The sequence below is a fragment of the Littorina saxatilis genome, linkage group LG1 (assembly GCF_037325665.1).
Source record: "Littorina saxatilis isolate snail1 linkage group LG1, US_GU_Lsax_2.0, whole genome shotgun sequence".
In the NCBI taxonomy this organism is placed as follows: domain Eukaryota; kingdom Metazoa; phylum Mollusca; class Gastropoda; order Littorinimorpha; family Littorinidae; genus Littorina; species Littorina saxatilis.
In genome coordinates this window covers 43,216,894-43,241,034 of record NC_090245.1, presented here as the reverse complement: position 1 = coordinate 43,241,034, position 24,141 = coordinate 43,216,894, and the positions used below count along the sequence as shown (strand labels likewise).

At 45.3% G+C, this 24,141-nt stretch overlaps 1 protein-coding gene across 1 annotated transcript in view; it reads right to left on the bottom strand.

Moving 5' to 3' along the window:
• Nucleotides 1-21,546, bottom strand: part of LOC138970512 (protein naked cuticle homolog 1-like) — a gene marked incomplete in the record, with an annotated part of 67,077 nt that extends 45,531 nt beyond the window's left edge. Inside the window, 3 exon segments of the mRNA XM_070342969.1 lie at nt 16,965-17,077; nt 20,761-20,790; nt 21,271-21,546. Of these exon segments, the coding sequence (XP_070199070.1) occupies nt 16,965-17,077; nt 20,761-20,790; nt 21,271-21,295 (168 nt within the window).
• Between the last annotated feature and the right edge of the window lie 2,595 nt (nt 21,547-24,141).

The following is a 24,141-nucleotide window of genomic DNA, read 5'->3' as shown; positions in this document are numbered from 1 at the left end:
ACCTTAGCTGAAGGGAAATACAGAGGTATCTGGTAATGTACAGAACATCTCAGAAAGCAAGGGAGCGGGGTCGGGGAAAGGGGGCGGGGGGAAGGGGTACCACCGTACATTTCAAACTGCAAACACTATTTCAAAAATGTATCAGGCTTCTTTCGCTGAAGTTCCGACTGTGGAACTTTACACCATTGATATCATATACATTGCCTTCTGGTTACCAATGGCATGCCGCATCCAATCCATACCAGCGAGCGGTGGAGCCGCTCCAGTGTCTGTGGGTCAGGGGAACGAACACCTGATCCCAACAATCAACGGCCAAGAACCCAGCAAAGTGACCTCTACAGTGAGTGGATTTATCGGCCCTTGAGGAACGACTTCCCCCGACTTCCCTTTCAGCCGCAATGACCATGACATGCCACTGTTGTGACAGCCACACAACTCCCCCTGCCGGCCAGTCCCGAGTTACGGCCCTTTGATGGCATAAATTGCGTCCCTTTGGTACCGCGACGCCCCGTTGCGTTTCAATGACAGCAGGCATACCAGTGGTTTAGGGTAGGGTTCAGGTGCTGTGGGTTGGGCACCGTTCTACTTTCTGAGGGTACACGAATATTTTTGTTGGTTTTGTTTTGTTTTGTTTTTAGTGTTATCTGGTGGAGCTGCTATAGTCATCAAGATGAACTCTAGAGCAGATTTCTCATGGTCTTCTTCATTCCTTAGAAAATACTGTAACGATTTGGATAAGAAAGAAACAGATCATGGCTATATTGTCGCGATGAGGATAGAGCGAACAGAACAAAAACACCACCCCCACTCCCCACCCAGCCTGTCTGTGTGTCTGTCTGTCAGTCTGTCTGCGTGTGTGTGTGTGTGTATCTCTCTAATATACACACACACACACACACACACACACACACACACACACACACACATCAAGAAAGAAATAATGTTCCCTTTTTCAACCGACCAAATTAACCTCAATTCCCACACATTCTGCAGCCGGATTTTTGAATGCATGCTCAACACATTTCACGACACTTATTATCGGTTCACGAAGAAACCAGCCCACCATTTCTTGCTGAAACCAGCGCTCGATAAACACGGATTCTTCCGAAAGAAGTATGAGAAAGAAAAAGACGAAAACCCCACGAGACCCCAAAGTTGTATCCCATACATCAAGTCCTGAAGCAGGGAATGAATGACAACTCCCACGAGATTCTACGATCCCAAAGCGCCACCTGCACACGACACTTCGCGCCGAGTGAAGTAATTATTTCAAAACAACGCCGGTACAGCGTGTTGTCAGCGATTGATTTCCTCACTACATTACAACCTCTACAAGTCGACGACTTTCTTACCACACTTACACACTAAATACCTAATTTCGTCTCACAAAGCCGAATGCCTTGGAGCTAGAACTGACAAGCGTGCGAACCAGTTTTGGTGGATTTTGATGTCATAGTTACGATTATTTATCTTAGTGCTTCGAGGACTTTAACCCAATTACTATCACACGGTAAGGTGCTACAACTTACACCAATGAGAACCCTTTGTAACAACTTGAAACTCAAGAAGGAAGCAACAATTGCAACAGCTTAAAGTAGACCAAAGCAAAAGCCTTTTGAGCTACGCACAACTTACGCAAGTGAGAACACAGTCACTATAACGACTTCATCTCAACTTGTAAGGAAACAGCAATTTCAACATTATTTTATTGCCGTAAAGAGACTTTCATACCACAGAGCAAAGCTCCTTGAAGGTACGACTTAAAGCCATGAGAACCCACTCACTATAACAAGTACAAATCAAAAGGGGAACAACAGCTTTGCAGGCCATGCATGGACTTAGCGTACACCTCAAAGTAAAGCCCCCTTTGGGGTAAAACTTACATCAGTGAGAACCCTCTGTTACAAATGACGATTCAAGAGGAAACAACAATTACAACAGACTTCGTCTACACCGCAAATACTCTTGGGAGCTACAACGTACAGGCGTGAGAACCAGTTGTAGTGGGACTTTTATTTCAGCAGAGAAACAACAGCTTCAATTGCTTTTAGGGTCAAGGAACTTTAATCTAACAAAACACGTGTGAACGTGAAACTTTAGTCTCACAAAAGAAGAAAGGCGAGACTGCGATTAATTTCATGTCTGGGGCTTTCTCCAACCACAAGACGAGGGGTAAATCTACGATTAATCCGGGATCCCTAGTCGGTGGAAGTGCCAACAGCCAAATAACACGACGGTGGCAATTTGTTCTGGTTCGACCAGGCCGCCTCGGGTTAGGAATGATACAATTACCGGGGTGAGCTAGGTCCAGACCTGTTTACCCCCCCAAATGAAAATCAGGAATGCAACTGGTACTTTTCCGTAATTTGAGTAATCTTTTTTTATCAACCATAAACCAGCTCGAAAACGATTAAACGACACGTTAATTCGCGCGCTACCATGCAAAACAAGTACAAAATTGATAACCATGGTTAACAGTATTGTACTACACACACAGAAGCTCGATCACACACACCACAAACACAAGACACCTGATATATATATATATGCAAGTTAACAAAGACAAGTTTACTTTATCTAAAAAAACAAAAACAACACACAGTATTCAGGGGCGGAGCAAGAGAGCTAGAGGGGTCCAGGGGTCTGTCTGAAGAATTATAGCTATTTTATTAACAATTTGTGGATTATCCTTGATTTTAAACATGATAAACTGGTATCAGTAGCCACTCATTATTTCTTTTAAAGTTAGTATTAAATAATGGCAATTTATCTTCATTGATATCTGCTCCTGACAACAACAAAAATTTCACAGACAGACGAAAAATGTTGGGTTTTTTTTCCACATACTGAATTTTTGTGGTTTTTTTTTGCTTTTTTGACAGCAAAGGGGGGGGGGGGGGGTCCGGAACCCCTGTAACATCCCCCCCCCCCCCACCCTACTCCGCCCTTGGACTATTTACAGTCAAGATGCATACATGTGAAGAAAACCACCTTACATTCTGTCACATGACACATCAGACATCCTGCATTAAAACCAGTCATAATAATAACTCTCTCCAGAAGCTACCTTTAATTTTAGAGGAGCGATTCGTTTATTTCATTTAAACATTTTGTTGTAAGTTTTTCGATTCAAAGAACTGTGATCTTTGCTATATTGGAGAAATATTAATGGAGATCAGTTTTAGACTCAGAAAGACTTGAATTTCGGCAACAGCGCAAGTCACTGATGAGCGCGACCATAGACATACATCAATGATCAATGTCTCTGGCGCGACTGACCGTAGTGAGAGATCGGTTCGCAGGTCTGGGAGATTCTGTTGAAGTAGAGACCTAGGTCAAATAAACTCGATGCGAAGCAGGCTCATGTTTTGCCAAACATAATTTCGTGTTTTTGTTTGTTTCCATGTTCATTTGTGTACTGCATTTTGTTAAACTTAAAACTAGTCTAATGCTGCGTCCTCGGGACACGTGCCGCGACGTGACTCGTATTCTGAGTGACCAAAATGAATGTGGTTCGCTCTTCTTAAACTTCACCAGACACCGCCACTTGACTTAATAGTTTTGCCGATATTTCTGTACAACTTTCGCTTTTTTGGTTGACATTTCGTCCCCACAGAGATCGGCCCTGTATTACCCTTCGGACCAACGTCGATCTCTAAACTGCGGAATCCGACAAATTAATACCTTGCTGTGCACATGCGCAGAAAAGGCTGTTTCGGTCAGCCTTGAAATCACAGTCCTGGTGACTACCACAATATCGACTTGGAATTTTCACGCACGAAAAAGGTTCTCTGGACCGATTTCCGGAATTTTCGGTAGATTTCCGTAATACCGGAATTTAGACCCCAAATCCGTAATAATTCCGGACAATCCGGGAGGGTAAACAGGTCTGTAGGTCCCATGTGTGAAAGTTTTGACCAGAGTCAACTGGACCTACCGACATAGAGCTTCGAATTAACAAGATATGAAAGACACCGTTGTAACGAAAATTAAACAAGAGAACGCGGGTTAAACTTTAGTCGACAGGTCGAAGTCCTTATAAATGTTTCGTTTTGTCTATAACTGAACGTCCGATTCACACACTTTTTCTTGTGTTTTGTTTCCTGAAAATGAACTTTATAGCCAGTGTCACGACTGTACTACCACTTACAGTCTTGTGTGTGTGTATGTGTGTGTGTATGTGTGCATGTGTATGCCGTGTGTGTGTGTGCGTGTGTATGTGTGCGTGCGGGCGTGTGTGTGTGTGTTTTCATTAACGATATAGTTCGGTCGCGACAAATTTTACCCCCCCCCCCACCCCCATCCTCCTCCCCTCCAACTCCGTCCCAACATCTCTCCTCCAAACTCCGTCCCAACATCTCTCCTCCAAACTCCGTCCCAACATCTCTCCTCCAAACTCCGTCCCAACATCTCTCCTCCAAACTCCGTCCCAACATCTCTCCTCCAAACTCCTTCCCAGGCTAATCATTTTTCCTTTATTTCTGCTTCGCACAACCCCTTACCCAATTATTCAGAGAGCGCCCTGTCTAACACGATTTGCCCGTGTCACCCCGGGGACCCAAACTTGGGAGACACCCATCGCAATAGCTACGGGCATCACAATGAAAAACGATCAATGTCTTCGTCCACGGAAGCTTGGACAGAACGGCGGTGAAAGGGGAAGAAGGACAGCAGTGGAAGAATTACAAGTGTACGTAGTTACCAAAGTAAAACAGAGAGAGAGAGAGAGAGAGAGAGAGAGAGAGAGAGAGAGAGAGAGAGGAGACAGACAGACAGACAGACAGACAGACATAAGAGGGTAGTGACAGAACGGGTGCGTGTTCGTGCGTGCGTGTACATGTGCGCGTGCTTTTGCTTTCTTACACGGAGAGAGACAGACCCACACACATACACACACACACACACACACACACACAGGCACGACACTCCCTCGGAGCCCCATTTCCGAGTCAGGCAACCCCAATGCGCTTTGTCTCCTAATGACACGCTATTTTTCAATGGTCAATCTTCTCGGGGAGCCGTGGAGACGTTTGCTGAATGGCCCCTCACCCCTCGGACGACAAAAAAGCCCAGCGGAGCTGTGCACACATTCAATACGGGGCAGCGGCCCTAGCGTGCTGGTAAAAGAGAGGGCTTCCTTCTATGCAAGGTACCTGAAATTGACTTTGCTTGCCTTCGCCCTCTCTCTTTTTCAATTGCGCTGAAATGGAGAGAGAGAGAGAGAGAAAAAAAACTACTCCCATCCCTCCCCCCCCCCCCCACCTTCCTTCAAGCCTCAGCCCCTTCCTCTAAACTCTCCCACAGACTTCTTTCTTCTTTCCTTTCCCATGGTTGTGGACTGTTTTCTTGCTGGGGACCCCACTTGTGAATGAACGACATTCTATCCGGGGGAATGCGCTACGCTGCCTGCCAGGTTGCACGGGTACTCGCCTCCTCCCACCCTATACGAGCGGATCCTGTCACTTTCAATTCTCAGCCCTTTTAGTTTTAATTTCTGTGTCTTAAAACCATATAACACAGATGACTGTAAGTGTAACTCCCCCCCCCCCCCTGAATGTTGTCAGCGGAGTACAAAGTTAACGTGCACACACACACACACACACACACACACACACACACACACACACACACACGCGATGTGACGTTGTGTTGTCTGAATCTTAAACAAATAAGGCAGAGCGCTCTTTTAAGATTTGAAAACAAAGGGAAGTAAGCCACTCAGATTGCATACAGGTGCAATAGAGTAAGTGAGAATTACAATTAAAAAACTACGGAACCAAACTCCTGGCACCTGAGAGAACTACAAGCTACTTTCATTCTCAAAATTGGTCACGGCACACACTCACACTGACAAATATAATTCAAAGAACGATTGATACAAGGTTCTGGTTATCAAAAGGAGTGTGCTCCTAAAACAGACTGAGCAAAGCAACTGCTTGAAGGCGAAAAATCCTGTACCCTGTATCAATGTTACCCCATAAGTCATTTGTTTCTCTCGGAAAAGACCTCAAAATCTTTCACAATAGTTAATTGCTAATAGTAATTAGTAAAGTAGAATAATCAAATCAATCCAAAAAAACAAAAAACTCTCCTTTTTTCAGAATTCAGACAAGCAATGCAGTTTGATGCAAGAATGCCACATCACGCCTACCAGTACAGAAAGCCGTTCTATTTTCTATTCAGCAAGTGACCGGTAGCTGTTGTAACGGCCATCACTGTGACACAAATTAAACTCCTGTTTCTTCAGAATTCAGACAAGCAATGCGGTTTGCTGCCAGAATGCCACATCACGCCTACGAGTGCAGAAAGCCGTTCTCTGTTATTTTCTATTCAGCAAGTGACCAGTAGCTGGTGTGGTGGTCAAACAAGAGGCAAAGGTCCGGCTGGGTTCTATCGCACTCCGTGTACTGTCGGCCAGTCCGGTCAATCGATCGTCAGGACGATTCAAATGGGAAGCGAACGGTCAACGGGCAGCGCTGGAGGTCTGTCTGTCTGGTCAGCATTGATTTACTGGAGCTTCACCGCCTCCTTCTCCTCAAACTGACCGCCCCGACCCCCAAGTCTTGTGGAAATGCCAAGTAAAAATGAGTGCTGTCTTTAGGAGACGTTTCCCAAACTAGACTGGGAAGAATAGCCACGGTAATGAAGTTAATAGCTCATTCTATCGGTGTTTGTTTTATTAATCTTCTTTAATGGTTTTTTTTAATGAGGTGATTTTTTCAGACAGCCGGGTTCTTGCAAGGACCACCCATTATAAGCAGAGATGAATAGTCATAATGGATGCAGAGTAAGTTCAAAAACCAATCTATTCCACTATTTCCCGAAGTCACATTATAACCAAACCACGGACGTTCAGACTCGTTCGCTTGTTAGAAGCACGAAAGAATGTCGACAGGACTGCAAGCAGGGTGGGATATGGTGTGGGGTTGGTAGTCGGGTGATAATGACAGTGCCAGACCAAACCCTCTCCCTCAGGTCCGACCCCATGAATAACAAACACCGCTCGGCCCACGCACTGTGGGGAACACTCAAAATATCGCTGGCAATCGGGGAGAGATAGAACCATAGAACGAAGGATGGCGAGTTGTAAGATATACGAGAGGAGGCATAGATATAGAACCTAAAAAAATAGGCGAAGAGAGAGAGAAAGAGAGACTGAGAGAGAGAGAGAGAGAGAGAGAGAGAGAGAGAGAGAGAGAGAGAGAGAGAGAGCGTGAGACAGACAAAGGGAGGCAGATAGACAGAGTGAGAGAGAGAGTGAGAGAGAGAGAGAGAGAGAGAGAGAGAGAGAGGGAGGGAGAGGAGAGAGAGGGCAGAGGAGAGAGAGAGGGAGGGAGAGAGAGAGAGAGAGAGAGAGAGGGAGGGAGAGAGAGAGAGAGAGGGAGGGAGAGAGAGAGAGAGGGAGGGAGAGAGAGAGAGAGGGAGAGAGAGAGAGAGGGAGGGAGAGAGAGAGGAGGGAGAGAGAGAGAGAGAGAGAGGGAGAGAGAGAGAGAGAGAGAGAGACTTGCAGGAACCGACAGAGACAGATTCCTTGAAGACCTAAATTGCCAAGAAGACGGAGGGGCGTGAATTGTGAAGGGAAGATAATGCACAGCATTGAACAAGTGTCGATGGGTTCCCGGGGGAAAATGTGTGAAGGGACAGGGAGGGGGGGGGGGGGGGGGGGCTTGAGTGCCAGGACATCTGTTGCCGACATTCACTGAATCACACCATCACGATGAGTCCGTGACTCACCCCCACCCCCTTAACCCCCCACCCCTTCCACTACCCCCATTTGCCCTCCCACTCTACCGTCTTCTATAATTCTTGCCAGAATGCGGCCACCCTGTTGTTGTGGTCTGTTTGCCACTGAGAAACAAGTTTGACTGGTGTGTGCTGTGGAAACCCGAAGTCGAAGACTCTTTCCCAGTTTTAATGCAGATGCCGAATTTCTTGAGCTAACACACAGAATGTAACATTTTCGTCCTACGCACGCACGCACACGCACACACACACTAAAAACCTTTCCAGTGTCCAATCCAGGTAAACCCTGTCGGCTGTACATATCCACCTTAAACACACTTTCTCTCAATACAACCATACAACCACAAAATGCACCCCCCCCCCCCCCCCCACTCTAACAGGTAAACCGTACGGTATCGGCGACGGGCCTGTTTTCTTTGGCCAGGCGACTTGGCTGGCAAGCTTTGTGAACAAAATTAATCCACACGACTCGCGGGCCACTTGAAAGGGGCCGGCGTCAATAGAGAACCATTCGCCGGGGCCTTTACCTGTCTTTACAGCGCCAGGCGTCTTTTCTCTCTGCCTCGACCGAAATGTGGAGAGATCCTACAGCAACTGAGACGGAGATAGATAGGTCTTTGTATCCGACTTGGAAGGAGAACACTTAACTGTGAATAAGATAGGTAGATCTACAGTGAGAAGGATCTTGGTATCTGACTGGAAGGAGGACAGTGAGATGTCTTTGTATCTGACTGGCGGAAGTACAGTTAGATAGGTATATCTTTAGTGAGAACGATCTTATAATCTGACTGGAAGTGAGACAGATGATTTAGCTGCATCTGACTGGAAGGAGGACAGTGAGATGTCTTTGTATCTGACTGGCGGAAGTACAGTAAGATAGGGAGATCTTTAGTGAGAACGATCTTATAATCTGACTGGAAGTGAGACAGATGATTTAGCTGCATCTGACTGGAAGGAGGACAGTGAGATGTCTTTGTATCTGACTGGCGGAAGTACAGTTAGATAGGTAGATCTTTAGTGAGAACGATCTTATAATCTGACTGGAAGTGAGACAGATGATTTAGCTGCATCTGACTGGAAGGAGGACAGTGAGATGTCTTTGTATCTGACTGGCGGAAGTACAGTAAGATAGGTAGATCTTTAGTGAGAACAATCTTATAATCTGACTGGAAGGAGGACAGTGAGATGTCTTTGTATCTGACTGGCGGAAGTACAGTAAGATAGGTAGATCTTTAGTGAGAACAATCTTATAATCTGACTGGAAGGAGGACAGTGAGACAGATGATTTAGTTGCATCTGATTGGAAGGAGAACAGTGAGATGTCTTTGTATCTGCCTGGAGGGACTGGGTAAGGTAGTAGGTCTGTCAGGAAACGGGATAATAAAAGGGATGGATGTTTTTATCTTATTGAAAGGAGGACAGTATCTGTCAATCTTAGTATCTCAGTGAGTGAGTGAGATGAATCTGTGTGTCTGGCTTGAAGGCAGACAACAACGATATTCTGCTATGCGTGGTGGCAGAAAAATCTTCGCAAGGCCACTACCACAGAGACATATATATATATATCGTAACCCAGTAGACGTTCAGATAGATCTCAGTGGATTTAGTGGACCCCCCGCGGGTTAGGGGGAAGGATTTACCCGATGCTCTCCAGCATGTCGTAAGAGGCGACTAACGGATTCTGTTTCTCCTTTTACCCTTGTTAAGTGTTTCTTGTATATAGCTATGAGACCAATGGTGGCGAGAGAGGTGAAGGGAGGGGGAATGTTTACAGTGCCGTGTGCCGGGCTGTGAGCAGTACCCGCCAATGTTTAGCTCAGGCACCGTCGCGGCGGACGCGCCTCAGTTCTATACCGAACACTGCACCCTCATTCAAGGAAAATGCACCGCGCTGTTCTAGACAACTGTCCTCACCTACAAGTCAGAGGTGTAAGTTACACCGACCCTGGCGCCTAAGGCAAAGCCAAATGCTCGTCTCAAAACCGTATAGAATATAGTCAATGTTTGTAAAGATTTTAGTCAAGCAGTATGTAAGAAATGTTAAGTCCTTTGTACTGGAAACTTGCATTCTCCCAGTAAGGTCATATATTGTACTACGTTGCAAGCCCCTGGAGCAATTTTTTGATTAGTGCTTTTCTAAACAAGAAACAATTAACAAGTGCTCTATCCCATCCCCCCCCCCCCTTCCCCGTCGCGATATAACCTTGAACGGTTGAAAACGACGTTAAACACCAAATAAAGAAAGAAAGAAAGAAAAGATTTAGTGGAATAGTTGCGTTGTCGGGTTTCACGGTGTACGCAGATAAAAGTTGAAACGCTCGCTTGTTTGCGGTTTGGGGACTGGGGTAGGTGTGGATAAAAAAAGAGATAGGTATGAAGACTCGTGCAGGTAACAGCTTTGCGTTACAGGACGTTTTAGGCCCAAAAAAATAGGTCTGTTTACGGTAACATAGGCCCCAAAAATAGGGTCAGTAGGTCGGGATTTATTTATTTTTTCTCCAAAAAACCATATTTTTACGTTATTTTGCAAAAAAAACCAAAAGATTTTTTTTTTCTTTTTTTTTCCCCAAATGCCAAAAAAATGTAGGGTCGCGCGAAAAAAATAGGGTCGGTCGGGTTACCGTAAACAGACCTATTTTTTGGGCCTTATTTGTTATGTCGAGTGTTGGCTACGTGCAGCAGGGTGAACAGGCAGACGGGACAGCCATAATACTCACTAGACGATGTTCGGAAGTAACTCTGTCGGGTGAGGTCTGTATGGGTTGTGAAAAGAGTGCATACTCTTGCTTTTAGTTAGCCAAACTTTCCCACGTGACATTATAGGTCAGCAACTAGCGAGGGGCGTGTCTGAAACACGCGGACAAGGAGCACTTGTAAAAAGCTTGCCTCACTAAAAGCAAGAGTATTCACTCTTGCACAACCCACACAAACCCGACAGAGTTATTTCCGGAATCCGTCTATTCCATGAAAGGTGGTCGTAAATGAATCAAAGTGTTATTTCCCCAAATTTATCTAACATTATAGGTCGGCCACTAGCCCCCTCCCCCCCCTTCTCATTCAAACATCCTACGCATAAATATCACACACTACTCTGCATTGTATTCTTACTGTTCAACGAACTTCTACAATATGAGTAACCTGAAACGTAACTACTCTTCCTTTCGACACGCTTCACCAAGAAAAGTTCAGACTCTGTCTCCTCCTCTCAGTTCGCAATCATCAACAAGATCACCAAGGCCTGACTCGCAGACTTACACCAATATTGTTAAATCCAATGAGACTCGATGTGTAACCTCTACAGTATATCTTCCATACAGTTATTATCCCACACAGCTATATTAAAGTACACCCCCAAAAAGAGGGTTGGAGAAAATGCCCCTTTAATCATAAACTTGACTTTAGTCACAACAAGCCCCCAGACTTTCAATTTCTGTCGTGAAAGGGTAGCCTGGCAAACCCTTCAATTACACACCCGGCCACCCATCACTGAAAACACGCTCTGGCTGGGAGAAATAGGGAGACCATGACGGTAAATCCGAAGTAGAAAGAGGGGGAGAGGGAAGGGGAGGAGGGGGAGAGGGAAGGGGAGAGGGAAGGGGAGGAGGGGGAGAGGGAAGGGGGGAGAGGGAAGGGAAGGGGAGGAGGGGAGAGGGAAGGGGAGGAGGGGGAAGAGGAGAGGGAAGGGCAGGAGGAGAAGAGGGAATGGGAGGGGGGATAGGGAAGGGGTAGAGGGGGATAGGGAAGGGGTAGAGGGGGAGAGGGAGGGCAGGAGGAGAAGAGGGAAGGGGAGGGGGAGAGGGAGAGGAAAGGGGAGAAGGAAGGGGAGGAGGGGGAGAGGGAATGGGAGGGGGGATAGGGAAGGGGAGAAGGGGGAGAGGGAAGGGGGAGAGGAAAGGGGAGAAGGGGGAGAAGGAAGGGGAGAAGGGGGAGGAAAGGGGAGAAGGGGGAGAGGGAAGGGGAGAAGGGGGAGAGGGAAGGGGAGGGGGAGAGGGAAGGGGAGAAGGGGGAGAGGGAAGGGGAGAAGGGGGAGGAAAGGGGAGAAGGGGGAGAGGGAAGGGGAGAAGGGGGAGAAGGAAGGGGAGGAGGGGGAGAGGGAAGGGGAGGGGGGGAAGGGAAGGGGAGGAGGGGGAGAGGGAAGGGGGATAGGGAGAGAGATAGGGGGAGAGGGAAGGGGGATAGGGAGAGGGGGGAGGAGGGGGAGAGGAAAGGGGAGAAGGAAGGGGGAGGGGGAGAGGGAAGGGGAGGAGGGGGAGAGGGGAGGAGGAGGAGAGGGAATGGGAGGAGGGGGAGACTTATCTTTTTGAAAGAAGTGCGTCTGTGAGGAGGAAAGGAGGGGTTCGGGTGGGGTTGGAGGTGGGGCTGGACAGACAGTCAAGACTGAGCGGATAGCAGGCAAGGATAGAACTAAACTCCGGACCCAAAACCACAATGGAAGAGAGATAGCGATCAAATTGCCACCCCGTGGTCTTCCAGATCCACAGACACTCCTCCCCTGACTGCCTTTTGGGAGAATAAGACGTGGGGACAATCCCCCGTGTTTCTGTACAGTAGGCAAGAGGCGTGAGACCGCCATGGTGTCGTGTTGTCGGCCTGCTGGCTGGGATTAAGCGCTTTAAATGGCGGGGTCAGGTCAAAGCACTTTGATTACCACCAGATCCCTGCTCGAGTCATTGTGCGACTTCGCCTTGTATCCCTGGTGCTCGCCCTGTATCATTGTGCGACTTCGCCCTGTATCCCTGGTGCTCGCCCTGTATCACTGGTGCTCGCCCTGTATCATTGTGCGACTTCGCCCTGTATCACTGGTGGTCGCCCTGTATCCCTGGTGCTCGCCCTGTATCATTGTGCGACTTCGCCCTGTATCCCTGGTGCTCGCCCTGTATCATTGTGCGACTTCGCCCTGTATCCCTGGTGCTCGCCCTGTATCATTGTGCGACTTCGCCCTGTATCACTGGTGGTCGCCCTGTATCATTGTGCGACTTCGCCCTGTATCACTGGTGGTCGCCCTGTATCATTGTGCGACTTCGCCCTGTATCACTGGTGGTCGCCCTGTATCATTGTGCGACTTCGCCCTGTATCACTGGTGGTCGCCCTGTATCATTGTGCGACTTCGCCCTGTATCCCTGGTGCTCGCCCTGTATCATTGTGCGACTTCGCCCTGTATCCCTGGTGCTCGCCCTGTATCATTGTGCGACTTCGCCCTGTATCACTGGTGCTCGCCCTGTATCATTGTGCGACTTCGCCCTGTATCACTGGTGGTCGCCCTGTATTACTGGTCTCACTATCACACATGTGGAATGCCCTGCGCAAAAGGTACCTTCAGTACGTGTACGGCACGCCCTTTGGGTCATGCAATTAAGCTTAACCTTAAATTGTTGAACTCGCCAGACTAAGACATCTGATTGGCTTTTAAAAACATGCACCTAAATAATTGAGGTTAACCTTTGATATTTAAGGTTAAGCTTAAATGCATGGCCCGAAGGGCGTGTCGTATCAGTGACTAATACCAAACAGTTTCACGTACGAACAGTTCCGTCGGGAAAGCTTGGACTACAAATACCATACTTGGAAGGACTCAAATGACCAAAATGTTGCCCCAAAGACGCTGGCGCATTCTATTACAGAACACGTAATGTATACAAATGATCATTACTGACGATCCAACTGATTCAGGTGCCGGATTTTTTAATTTGTAACCAGTTTCAAACAAGAGACAGATACACAGGCAGGCAGTTCCATTCCATCCCCAATGACGGAAGCTCTAAATTTCATCCTTTTCTTTGGCACAAGAGGGGCACCACCCTAAGCCGCAGCATGATTATTTCTTCTTGAATGTCATTTAGCACTGAGCAAGAGTATTTTTTGTTTGTTTGTTTGTTTGCTTAACGCCCAGCCGACCACGAAGGGCCATATCAGGGCGGTGCTGCTTTGACATATAACGTGCGCCACACACAAGACAGAAGTCGCAGCACAGGCTTCACGTCTCACCCAGTCACATTATTCTGACACCGGACCAACCAGTCCTAGCACTAACCCCATAATGCCAGACGCCAGGCGGAGCAGCCACTAGATTGCCAATTTTAAAGTCTTAGGTATGACCCGGCCGGGGTTCGAACCCACGACCTCCCGATCACGGGGCGGACGCCTTACCACAAAGCCAACCGTGCAGGTACTGAGCAAGAGTAGTTTAGAATAACAGTGTAAGCGAGTGAAAAGTATACATATGCAGAAAGCACATACGTGTGTGTGTGTGAGGCCGAGGAGATGCACGTGCAACAAGCACTTGAGTTTCATCGAGCGTTTCACTACAGGGTTTTATCTATTGTTTCAACTCAGGGTTTTATTTATTGTTTCACTGCAGGGTTTTATTTATTGTTTCACTGCAGGGTTTTATTTATTGTTTCACTGCAGGGTTTTATTTATTGTTTCACTGCAGAGTTTTATTTATTGTTTCACTGCAGAGTATTATTGTTTCACTGCAGGGTTTTACTTATTGTTTCACCGCAGGGTTTTATTTCGTGTTTCACTGTAGGGTTTCAGCCGACATACCACAGAAGGTTCATGCCATAAATAACATAAATAAAACTAAAAACTTGACTTTAACAAAACGCCTTGAAACTTGACACAGATTTACTACTAATGAAAGCCACCGAAGCGCAACAAAGTGAAGTTTTTTCCACAGCAAAGGGAAAGAAACGGCAGTGCTGGCGTATCATTAGCCTCCCCAACACCGACTTTCATGTCGACTCGGGTTCGCCGAGACAAAGGGTGCGAGGAACCCGAGACAAGCGGAAGAGTCGCACACACAACGCAGGGGCTAAAACCCGACACTCGCCAAAACATCTTCCCTTGGCAAAAACTCGCTAAAACAAACCACAGGCGCTTGGAGTGGGTTTTCTCCTCCTGACTAGTGCTCATCGATTAAAATTCGAATAGGAATGGACGAATGAGGATGGTTAAAGGGATCAAGTGAAAGACGGGATTAAGATAACTTTCCAACCTCACAACCACGCAGAAACGGTCAGAGACTTTAGCAGTAGCACTCTCTTTCTCTATAAGTTATAACGCTTGCACAAGGCTTATCGATCCTGCTAAGAGTAAGACACAGAATTTTCGTCTTTAACAATCGCCGATGACGTAATTTTTTTTTAATTTTTTTTTTTTTAAAGACCCATCACCAACAAACTTTATTCAAAAAGGTTATTAATTAGTTTGTCTTCAGGAAAACAAAACAAAGTGTCCACTTCAAACGTAAGAAAAATCCACGTACTGTATGCAGAAAAGAACAGAAGCGTGTGCCACACTGGCCACGGAAAAACACAACATGAAGACAGAACAAGAATGTTCCCCACTGACATAGTGTCTCGAAATGGCACAATATTGACATGGAATGTGGTCTTTGACTGTAAACAATACGGACAGTAACATACTAACCACAGGGAAAATAAATCGTTTTCTTTGTGTGTGTGCAGATACGATTGTTTCCTTCCACGGTCTTTGGCTGTGGCAACCTTTAAAAGGTCACACGCGCCACACACACCCCCCCCCCCCCCCCTATACACACGTTTCAAGTTTGATCATGAACCCCGCTTGAGGCATGGAAGATACCAACAGTATAACAACAGTCAAAACACAAAAGCAGTTTAACAGTTTCATAACGACCAATAATTAGCAACAAGACATCGCTTTAGGGAGAGAAAAAATAGTCAATTGTCATAATTTTCCCAGGTTTAATCAATTTGGCCAGGATTTGTTTTGCCGTTTTTTCGCACACACACACACACAGGTTTTCAGTATTCCAGGTTCTTCTACTGTACCGTGGTCTTTAAGTACCCCTCTCCCCCTCTCCCACCCCACTTAACTCCTCACAGGATAAACAGAGGCTCAGGTAGCAACACACCCCCAGTGGAAACAGCCCGCCTTGAGACTACCTGACTCTACTTCAAGCTTATGTCTCACTCACGCCTTGCAACAAACAATGGGCAAAGGAACAGATCTTGGCCGCTGATAACAAAGAAGCTATGAAAAAGATCTTTGATAAGGGAAAAAATCTTTCTGTCTACATCTGTGGTAACAAAGAAATCAAGAAAAATGATCTCTGATAAAAACTATGTCTACTAGTGTGTCTTTTTTGGGTAAAATAAATTGATCTACATTAAAAGTAACATACAAAAGATGCATAACTATGCACATATATATGAAATCATACAAACTTACTCTCTATCTCTCAGTTAAGTCCGGGTGGGGCGGGGGGAGTTAACTGGCCAAACAATGCAATGAAACCTAATCTTACCGGGCAGGGTGACAAAATTTAATCAACTAGTGTACACCAGCAACAACAACCATGACCTCAAAACAAGGAAAAGGAAAAGAAAAAATAATAAAGAACAAGACCCACAAGAGAAAACAAAAAGACGTATCCACTACCACAAAAAAAAGTTTAAAGAGTTTAGCACTCTCCAGAATGCTTAGACAAAGTTTTACAGCCCTGCTCAGACAAAAGCCAGTGACACATAGATAAAGTGACAAGCCAAAGAAATAGTCCCCACGCCTTCATTCCCATTCATGAAAGTGTAACTTAAGCCGTCTCCGGACAGTCAAGAAAATAATGGCTCAAGTCGCAAGAAAGACTGAATTTGCATTTGTCCCACATTTATAAAATAATACATTATGCAAAAGGAACAGTGAAACGCATTTTCCAGACAGCTGACGAAGTTTAGCAGGAGAGAACAATGAGTCATCGTTAGCATAACAAACAAAGCAACAAACACTCTAGCACATCAGAGTGTTGACAACTATATGTACTAAACTACTATACAGAGAAAGAGAGAGACAGACAGACCGATAGAGGGTGAGACACACACACACAGGGAGAGAAAGAGAGAGAAAGAGAGAGAGAGAGAGAGAGAGAGAGAGAGAAAGAGAGAGATGGGGGGGGGGTGGTTCGTGTAATCTACTGCTAGGAGTAGGAATTAGTATGATAATGCTTCCACTATTAGGACTACCCTCTTCGATACTGGTACATGTATACGTATTACAATGAGTATCAACCCCCCCCCCCCCCCCCCCCCATCTCTCTCCCACACATTATGTGCAGACAGACACAGGCGAGCACACAGTGCTATGCAAACAAACACATTTTTAAAAATACGACCATGACTGCTGGACACACCAACACACTGACAAGTGACATGATGTATTCAGCTTGAAGTGCAAGTACTAACCGAGAGGGATTCATCCATATTAAAGTTGGCCAAGTCTAGGCCACTCTTCTTTTTCCAGATCTGTTCCTCCAGAGCTTTGTTGAGGTGCGCGTTGACCAGAAAACACTCCGCTGCTGCAACAAAACACAACACAGGTTAAACTTAAATACTAGTTATACATCACTGTTGCATTCATGCGCGTTGACCGGAAAACACTCCGCTGCTGCCACAAAACCCAACACAGGTATACTTAAACATCACTGCTGCATTCTTGATCAACAAAATGTGTTTAAACTGTACCTTTAAAATTTGAATTTCATTCATTTACATGGGGGAATAACAATTGACACTAAAAAAAATATCAGCTACCAACAACCCATCCTACCAAACAAGTCTTTGATCTCCATCCTCCTGTCCCCATTTTCCTGTTCCAAACGTCAAAAGAATATCTGATACACATGTATCGGGAGCACTCATTTTGTTGGGGCTGGGCCGCTATTGCGCGGGTCTAACCCTAACCCTAGCAATAGCAGACTCGCGCAATAGCGGACCCGCGCAATAGCGGGCCGACCCCTTTTTGTTTACCCTAGCAATTTTTTTATTTTTGAGAACGTGCACAGTATGCTATACTTTATAGAGTGACATCTTTTTGCTTTGACTCAAAAGATTTCACGAGCCTTTGGGAGAGATTGAGGTTCCATAAGACGCATCTGCAAATACTTTATTGTGTGCTTCGACTGCAGGACGTTTGGAACAAAAGACACGCAAGTACACAGAATACTACATGGTTTGATGTGTCATATCAGATTTACAAGCCTTGCTTTTTGAAATATTGAAAAGAACACTTTCTGTCGCATTTCAATATTTTAAAAAAACACAACTCTGGTAAATCTGATATGACACAGCAAGCCTTGTAATATTCACCATGGATATATTTTGCGTACCACAGCTGAAACATTCTAGGCAACTACTCGCAGAATTCGTTTTATCACTCGAGAATGCAGCTAACGTTTTCCACGGGAACTGATGATTCATTCCACCACTTTCTGGAAGTGAGAAAGGGTAATATCACAGTAAGTAACTCAACAGGTCCACACCCAAATATAACAATTTGGAGCTGAAGGCAAGCAACTGCTTGCACACACCACACACACACACACAGTCAAATTCTCAAAAACTGTGTATGTGTAATCCAAGTTTCAGTGCTGTGCCTGACCCAATAAAGTGTTGGCGAAACGACCACCAAGCTGGTTTTATTACTGTTCTCTTTAATCATCCTCTTATCAATCATCAATGAATTTCTTTTGATCACACGATAAAGACCCCTCGTTAAAACCTACACCTCATTTACATGTGTTCCATCAAAAAGGGACTCAACTGTATCCTATCCATATTCATCATCATCAAATGTCGGCGGCTGACATGCACTGGTGTAGTTCTCAATGATGTACACAGGTGGAAAGATGATAAAAACAGTGTCTGCCCAGTGTACAGGTTTCTTCAGAGCTTGAGTTCCTCTCAATCCCAGGCTAGTTCACGGCTTCAAACACTTAATAACTATTACTATAATACTAAAAGTCAAAAATCCAAAAACTGATAGATTGTTACTGTTCCTTCTTCTTCTTCTTCTGCGTTCGTGGGCTGAAACTCCCACGTACACTCGTGTTTTTTGCACGAGTGGAATTTTACGTGTATGACCGTTTTTTACCCCGCCATTTAGGCAGCCATACGCCGTTTTCGGAGGAAGCATGCTGGGTATTTTCGTGTTTCTATAACCCACCGAACTCTGACATGGATTACAGGATCTTTTTCGTGCGCACTTGGTCTTGTGCTTGGGTGTACACACGGGGGTGTTCGGACACCGAGGAGAGTCTGCACACAAAGTTGACTCTGAGAAATAAATCTCTCGCCGAACGTGGGGACGAACTCACGCTGACAGCGGCCAACTGGATACAAATCCAGCGCGCTACCGACTGAGCTACATCCCCGCCCGGTTACTGTTCCAAAATTCATAATTAAAAAAGCAAGAAAGGTTTGTTATTAAGCGTTTATTTATAAATTATACTCAAATTGAACTAGGTTACTAGTATTACAACTTACAAACTTCTGTGATAAGGCCAACAACAACAAAAAGTCTGTTTACGGTATCCCGACCGACCCTATTTTTTCGCGCGACCCTAGACTTTTTGGGGGCATTTGGGAGAAAAAAAATTTGTTTTTGTTTTTTGGCAAAATAACTTAAAAATATGATTTTTTGGAAGGGAAAAAAAAATCCCGACCTACCGACCCTAATTTTTTTTTCCTATGTTACCGTAAACAGACTAATTTTTTTTTTGCCTAAGCAAAAAAGCAGTAGGGGAGCATATTTCAAACAATGTTGTTAATAAGTGTTGAACAATTTCATGAAAGGACAGAAGATATTCAGTTCTCATTGAGATTAATTTAATTTAAGACGATCCGTTAATAAACTTAATGTGTAATAACTAATACTGTAATAGAAATTGAAATAAGATTGAAATCTAATCTTGCATTACCTACTTACAAAAGGCTCTGACTGAGAATTTATTACAACCCCGTACCTGTCCAGGACCAGGAGAAATTCAAGATTTCTTATTAACTGAGTAAGACTATCTTTAATTTCACAATGTAACTCTTGTAAGTAATTAACTAAATAAAATATGACAAAAAACATCTGACTCTTTTTACCTTCAGTGCTAACTTTTCAATCCATTCTTTTTTTTTTCTTCTTCACCACCGTCTGCAAGTGAAACGTTACTTCCCACTCAGTCCAAGCAACCTACCCGTTCAGTGTTCACTCCACTGCCTGTAACTGTAGTGTAACCAATGAATGAGAGGTGTGGGCAGAATTTCTGCTAGGATAGTTATCAGCGTTGAAGAATGGATGTTCCATTGTGGAAGTGTCAATCAATGGGGAGGGAAAACACCATGGTGCTGCAGCATGGAGGGATAACTGTGCACTAGTCAATACCTCCCGCCATCTAGCAAGCCGCACACAGGTTTGGCCCCTTTGAGCGTTCCTAACGCTATAACATTTTTACAGCCCGTGTTTGCACAGATGATGCACAATACATAAGCTGGAGACAAACTGTATGTGTGAGTATAGGAAAATGCTTTTTAATATGTGAACTTAGAAGTCAAACCCTTTAGAAGAAGAATCTAGATGTTCACTAGAATGAATTGATAGTGATACTTTTGAAGAGAGAGACCGACACTGATAGAGAATAGAAACGATTGTGTGTGTGTATGTGTGTGTGCTTGTGTGTGTGCATCACTGAATGAGATAATATAAATGTATACATACATACATGTACGCGTATGAGATGTTGAAATAATAAAAAGGAATTTCAAACTGAGATAGAAAAAATCTGCAGGGTCTGTTTGGTAATATGATAATGCAGACATCATGTGTGACTGTGAGACAAATCCATACATCCATGAGATAGGTTTTAGTTCTGTAAAACATTAATGATAAATTAAACAGAAATGCAAAGTTACCCAACGTGTGAATGTGTCAGTTACTCAAGATTAATAATTCCAGGCTTTGTTTACAATTAGTTGTCCAAGTATGCTCTCGGAACAGTTCCACAGTCACACAGAATCAAGACCCAAACAGGCCAGTATAAATATGCACACAAAAAGGGCAAAGCAAGGCGAAAAAAATGAAGAGCAAACATAAACACATTTTGTGTAAAACCTCTGTGGTTGTTCAGGTCAAACACCACAGCTCATACACGTGCTACACGTCCAATACTGAAAAAAGCTAACAAAATGCATGGCCAAGCAAGCACCAGCCTACCTTCAAGGGGCACTCGGCTGGTTCTGCGAACTGTTCAGGCAGCCACAACGGGGGGAGACAGGGGGTACATGAAACGAAAAGAAACCGATACACTGGCAAGCAATTCAACTAGAAAAAACTCTTCACGAAAACATATATATGCAAGGAATCGACACATACTGACACACAGTCAATGGAATCAGATGTACACAGTCATAGTCTTACTAATTAAAGCACACACACACACGCATAGTCGTAGTGGCTCCAAAACATCGATCACAAATGAATCATATCAAACAGAAAGGGGCAGGTTACTCCATATTCACAAAACATGAAGGGAAAAGGGGGAGATTACAAGCAAAAACAAGCCGCATGCGAAACTCGTTTGGAATGTCCAGTGCAAGCTTTCTCGTTGTACATTGAGGCAGGTCGGCCAGCGGTGAAAGGGTCGCACACACTGGCCCTACACCCGACCTGTACCACTGGGGGAGCGAGCGAGAGAAAGAAGCAGAAAGAGCTGTTCGGCCTTACCATGTTTACTTTGAAGTTTCCCCATTCTCACACCAAGTTAGCCATATCCAACGGTATCCAAAACTGAGAGGCACACATCGAAAACTCGGTCGCAACTGAACTGCAGACCCCTGCGGGCTACACAAGCACAGGAAATCCACTGGCACGATAATCTGTGAAAATCCTTCAACTGCGCAGCGCTGAGCACGGTGCAATGGTCAGTACACACAACACAGCTCAGGCGTGCGTTCGCGATCACAACACACTCGCCACTGCTCTGCCAGAAACTCAGGGAGGGGCCTAGCTTCGCGCTCGTGCACTGTGATTGACGGTTTGGGCGATACCACTTCGTTATAGGGGCGGCAGTTTGTGCGTCCTGTTCGCCGTTACGGGGAAGGTGGAACGGCGGCGGTCTCCTTTGATTCTGCCACAAGAAGTTAACTTGCCGTGCGCGGTTTTGTGGTACAGTGGTCGCGACTCATGACGTAGCTGGTGTTGTGGGTTGTGCTGTCGTGCGCCTTTCTGCCTTCAAATTGGTATTTGAGGCGGCATTTATAAAACTTCAGTTTAATTCAGCCCTCAAAAATTCTCCTTCAAAATAATGTGGTTTGTGTGTTATTGTAACTGGTTACTCGCACTTAGCTTTTGTTTCACTTTGATCTGTTAGTTTGTATTATGGTGTTTTGGAGGTGTGTGTGTGTGTGTGGGGGGGGGGGGGTAGAGAGATCGGATTCAACCTGGAAAATGGTATTACCTCATTTTCGGCTGGTGAATGGTATGGTTTTTTTACACTTTCTTTCTTGGGAACCACAACAGATATCTGAGGTTACCAAACTCTCTTGCTGAGGTTACCAAACTCTCTTGAGTGCACCTAAAAAGTTCTAAGGCTTTGTTGTTCATTTATTGAAATAGTTATTTATTTTCTGTCTTTCTTTCTTTCTTTTTTTCTTCACATGTATTAAAAGACATTATTGGAATCTAATAATTTTCCTGCGACAGTGTTAACATTTAATAGCACTTGGTGCTTTCGTTTAAAATCTGATTCCAGGACAGTTGGTACATTTTATGTTAGGCCTAATGCAGTGAAATGCAATGTTATATTACACTGATCATAAGTTATGTGTACCCATTTTATTTCTGTGTATTCCTTGCACATTTCTGCCAGGTGCATAATCATATATCTGAGCCATGCAGTCTTTGTTGTTTACCATATTATATATATTACATAAAAAGTTAACACATTACAGAAGACAGCTTCAAAATGCTGTTTACTCATTGCCCGAAAGGACCAACCCCACCACGGAGATATTTGGTATGGCCTTAAGCCCGCATGTCGTCTATTCTAGGCTTTGAGTGTTTCAGTGTCGGTACAGACCTCATAAGGGCTTTTTGGTTGTAAGGAAGGAGCTTCTAGATACTGGCACCAAGAGTCTCACACATTGGTCAGACAGCGTTAAAATGAAAGTCTCGGGCAGAAAAATGGTGACGTCCCAGTAACCGTAGTATGAAAGAGGCATATTATATCACCTTCGAATCCGAAACACTCACCAAAAAAAGCCCTTGATCGTCTGACAACACCCCCCTCCCCTCTTTGCTTCAATCAATCAATCAATGAGGCTTATATCGCGCATATTCCGTGGGTACAGTTCTAGGCGCTCTGCAGTGATGCCGTGTGAGATGAAATTTTATACGGCCAGTAGATTGCAGCCATGTCGGCGCATATTTACCTTTCACGGCCTTATTCCAAGTCACACGGGTATGGTAGACAATTATTAACTGTGCCTAAGCAATTTTGCCAGGAAAGACCCTTTTGTCAATCGTGGGATCTTTAACGTGCACACCCAATGTAGTATACACGGGGGCTGGTTCGGACACCGAAGAGAGTCTGCACACAAAGTTGACTCTGTGAAATAAATTTCCGCCGAACCTGGGATCGAACTCGCGCTGACAGCGGCCAACTGAATGCTTGGACGTTATACAAGAAAAAGTCGGTAGGTACGTGCCATACAGTGTTGCATGCAGTTATCAAGCGGTAAATACGGCATTAAACCACAGGCAACATGACAAGAAACATGGTAGGTGAACGCGGCATTGTGACAAACACAACATTGCTTCAGTATCACGTGTCGGAGTACAGCAAACCGCGAGTACCAACGTGTGAGGAGCCACTACTTGGCCGAGAAAAGCGCGGGGCAACACTGTCTTGAAGGGAGCTCACCCAGGTATTGCGTCACGCAGGGGGGGTACAACTCTGTCAGATCCCGTTACCTGTCTGCTACCTACACGCCACTTTCTTACCGTTCACCTTTCGGCATCACCTCAGTGTTACAGGTAGTTGCGTGGCGGGTGTCACTGAGAAATCCCTTCTTAGTGTTGCGGTTTGAGGGGCAGACATGAATGAAACCAAGGGTAGGGATGACTGGGGCTTTGCAGGTGGATCGTGTCGGCTCGAGGAATGTGACGGGTGAACCCCTTTTAGATCATAAGGGTGGGAGATATTCTGGGTTAAGCTGAGTTGCTTTACTCTGTACCGTGTGTGTGTGTGTGTGTGTGTGTGTGTGTGTGTGTGTGTGTGTGTGTGTGTGTGTCCGCCGCTGGCAACTGACATTCGGTTTGCCTGAATCAGTGAAAGTACAGACTCTCTCTCTCTCTCTCTCTCTCTCTCTCTCTCTCTCTCTCTCTCTCTCTCTCTCTCTCTCTCTCTCTCTCTCTCTCTCTCTCTCTCTCTCTCTCTCTCTCTCTCTCTCTCTCTCTCTCTCTCTCTCTCTCTCTCCGCTTTTATAATTATCACGATCGACTTTCAGTCAAACAGTGAGTCCAATCAGTGTCGCCATCCGTCGACATCATTATCCAGTCTCTAACAACATGTCAAGCGACAGTCAAAATCGAACA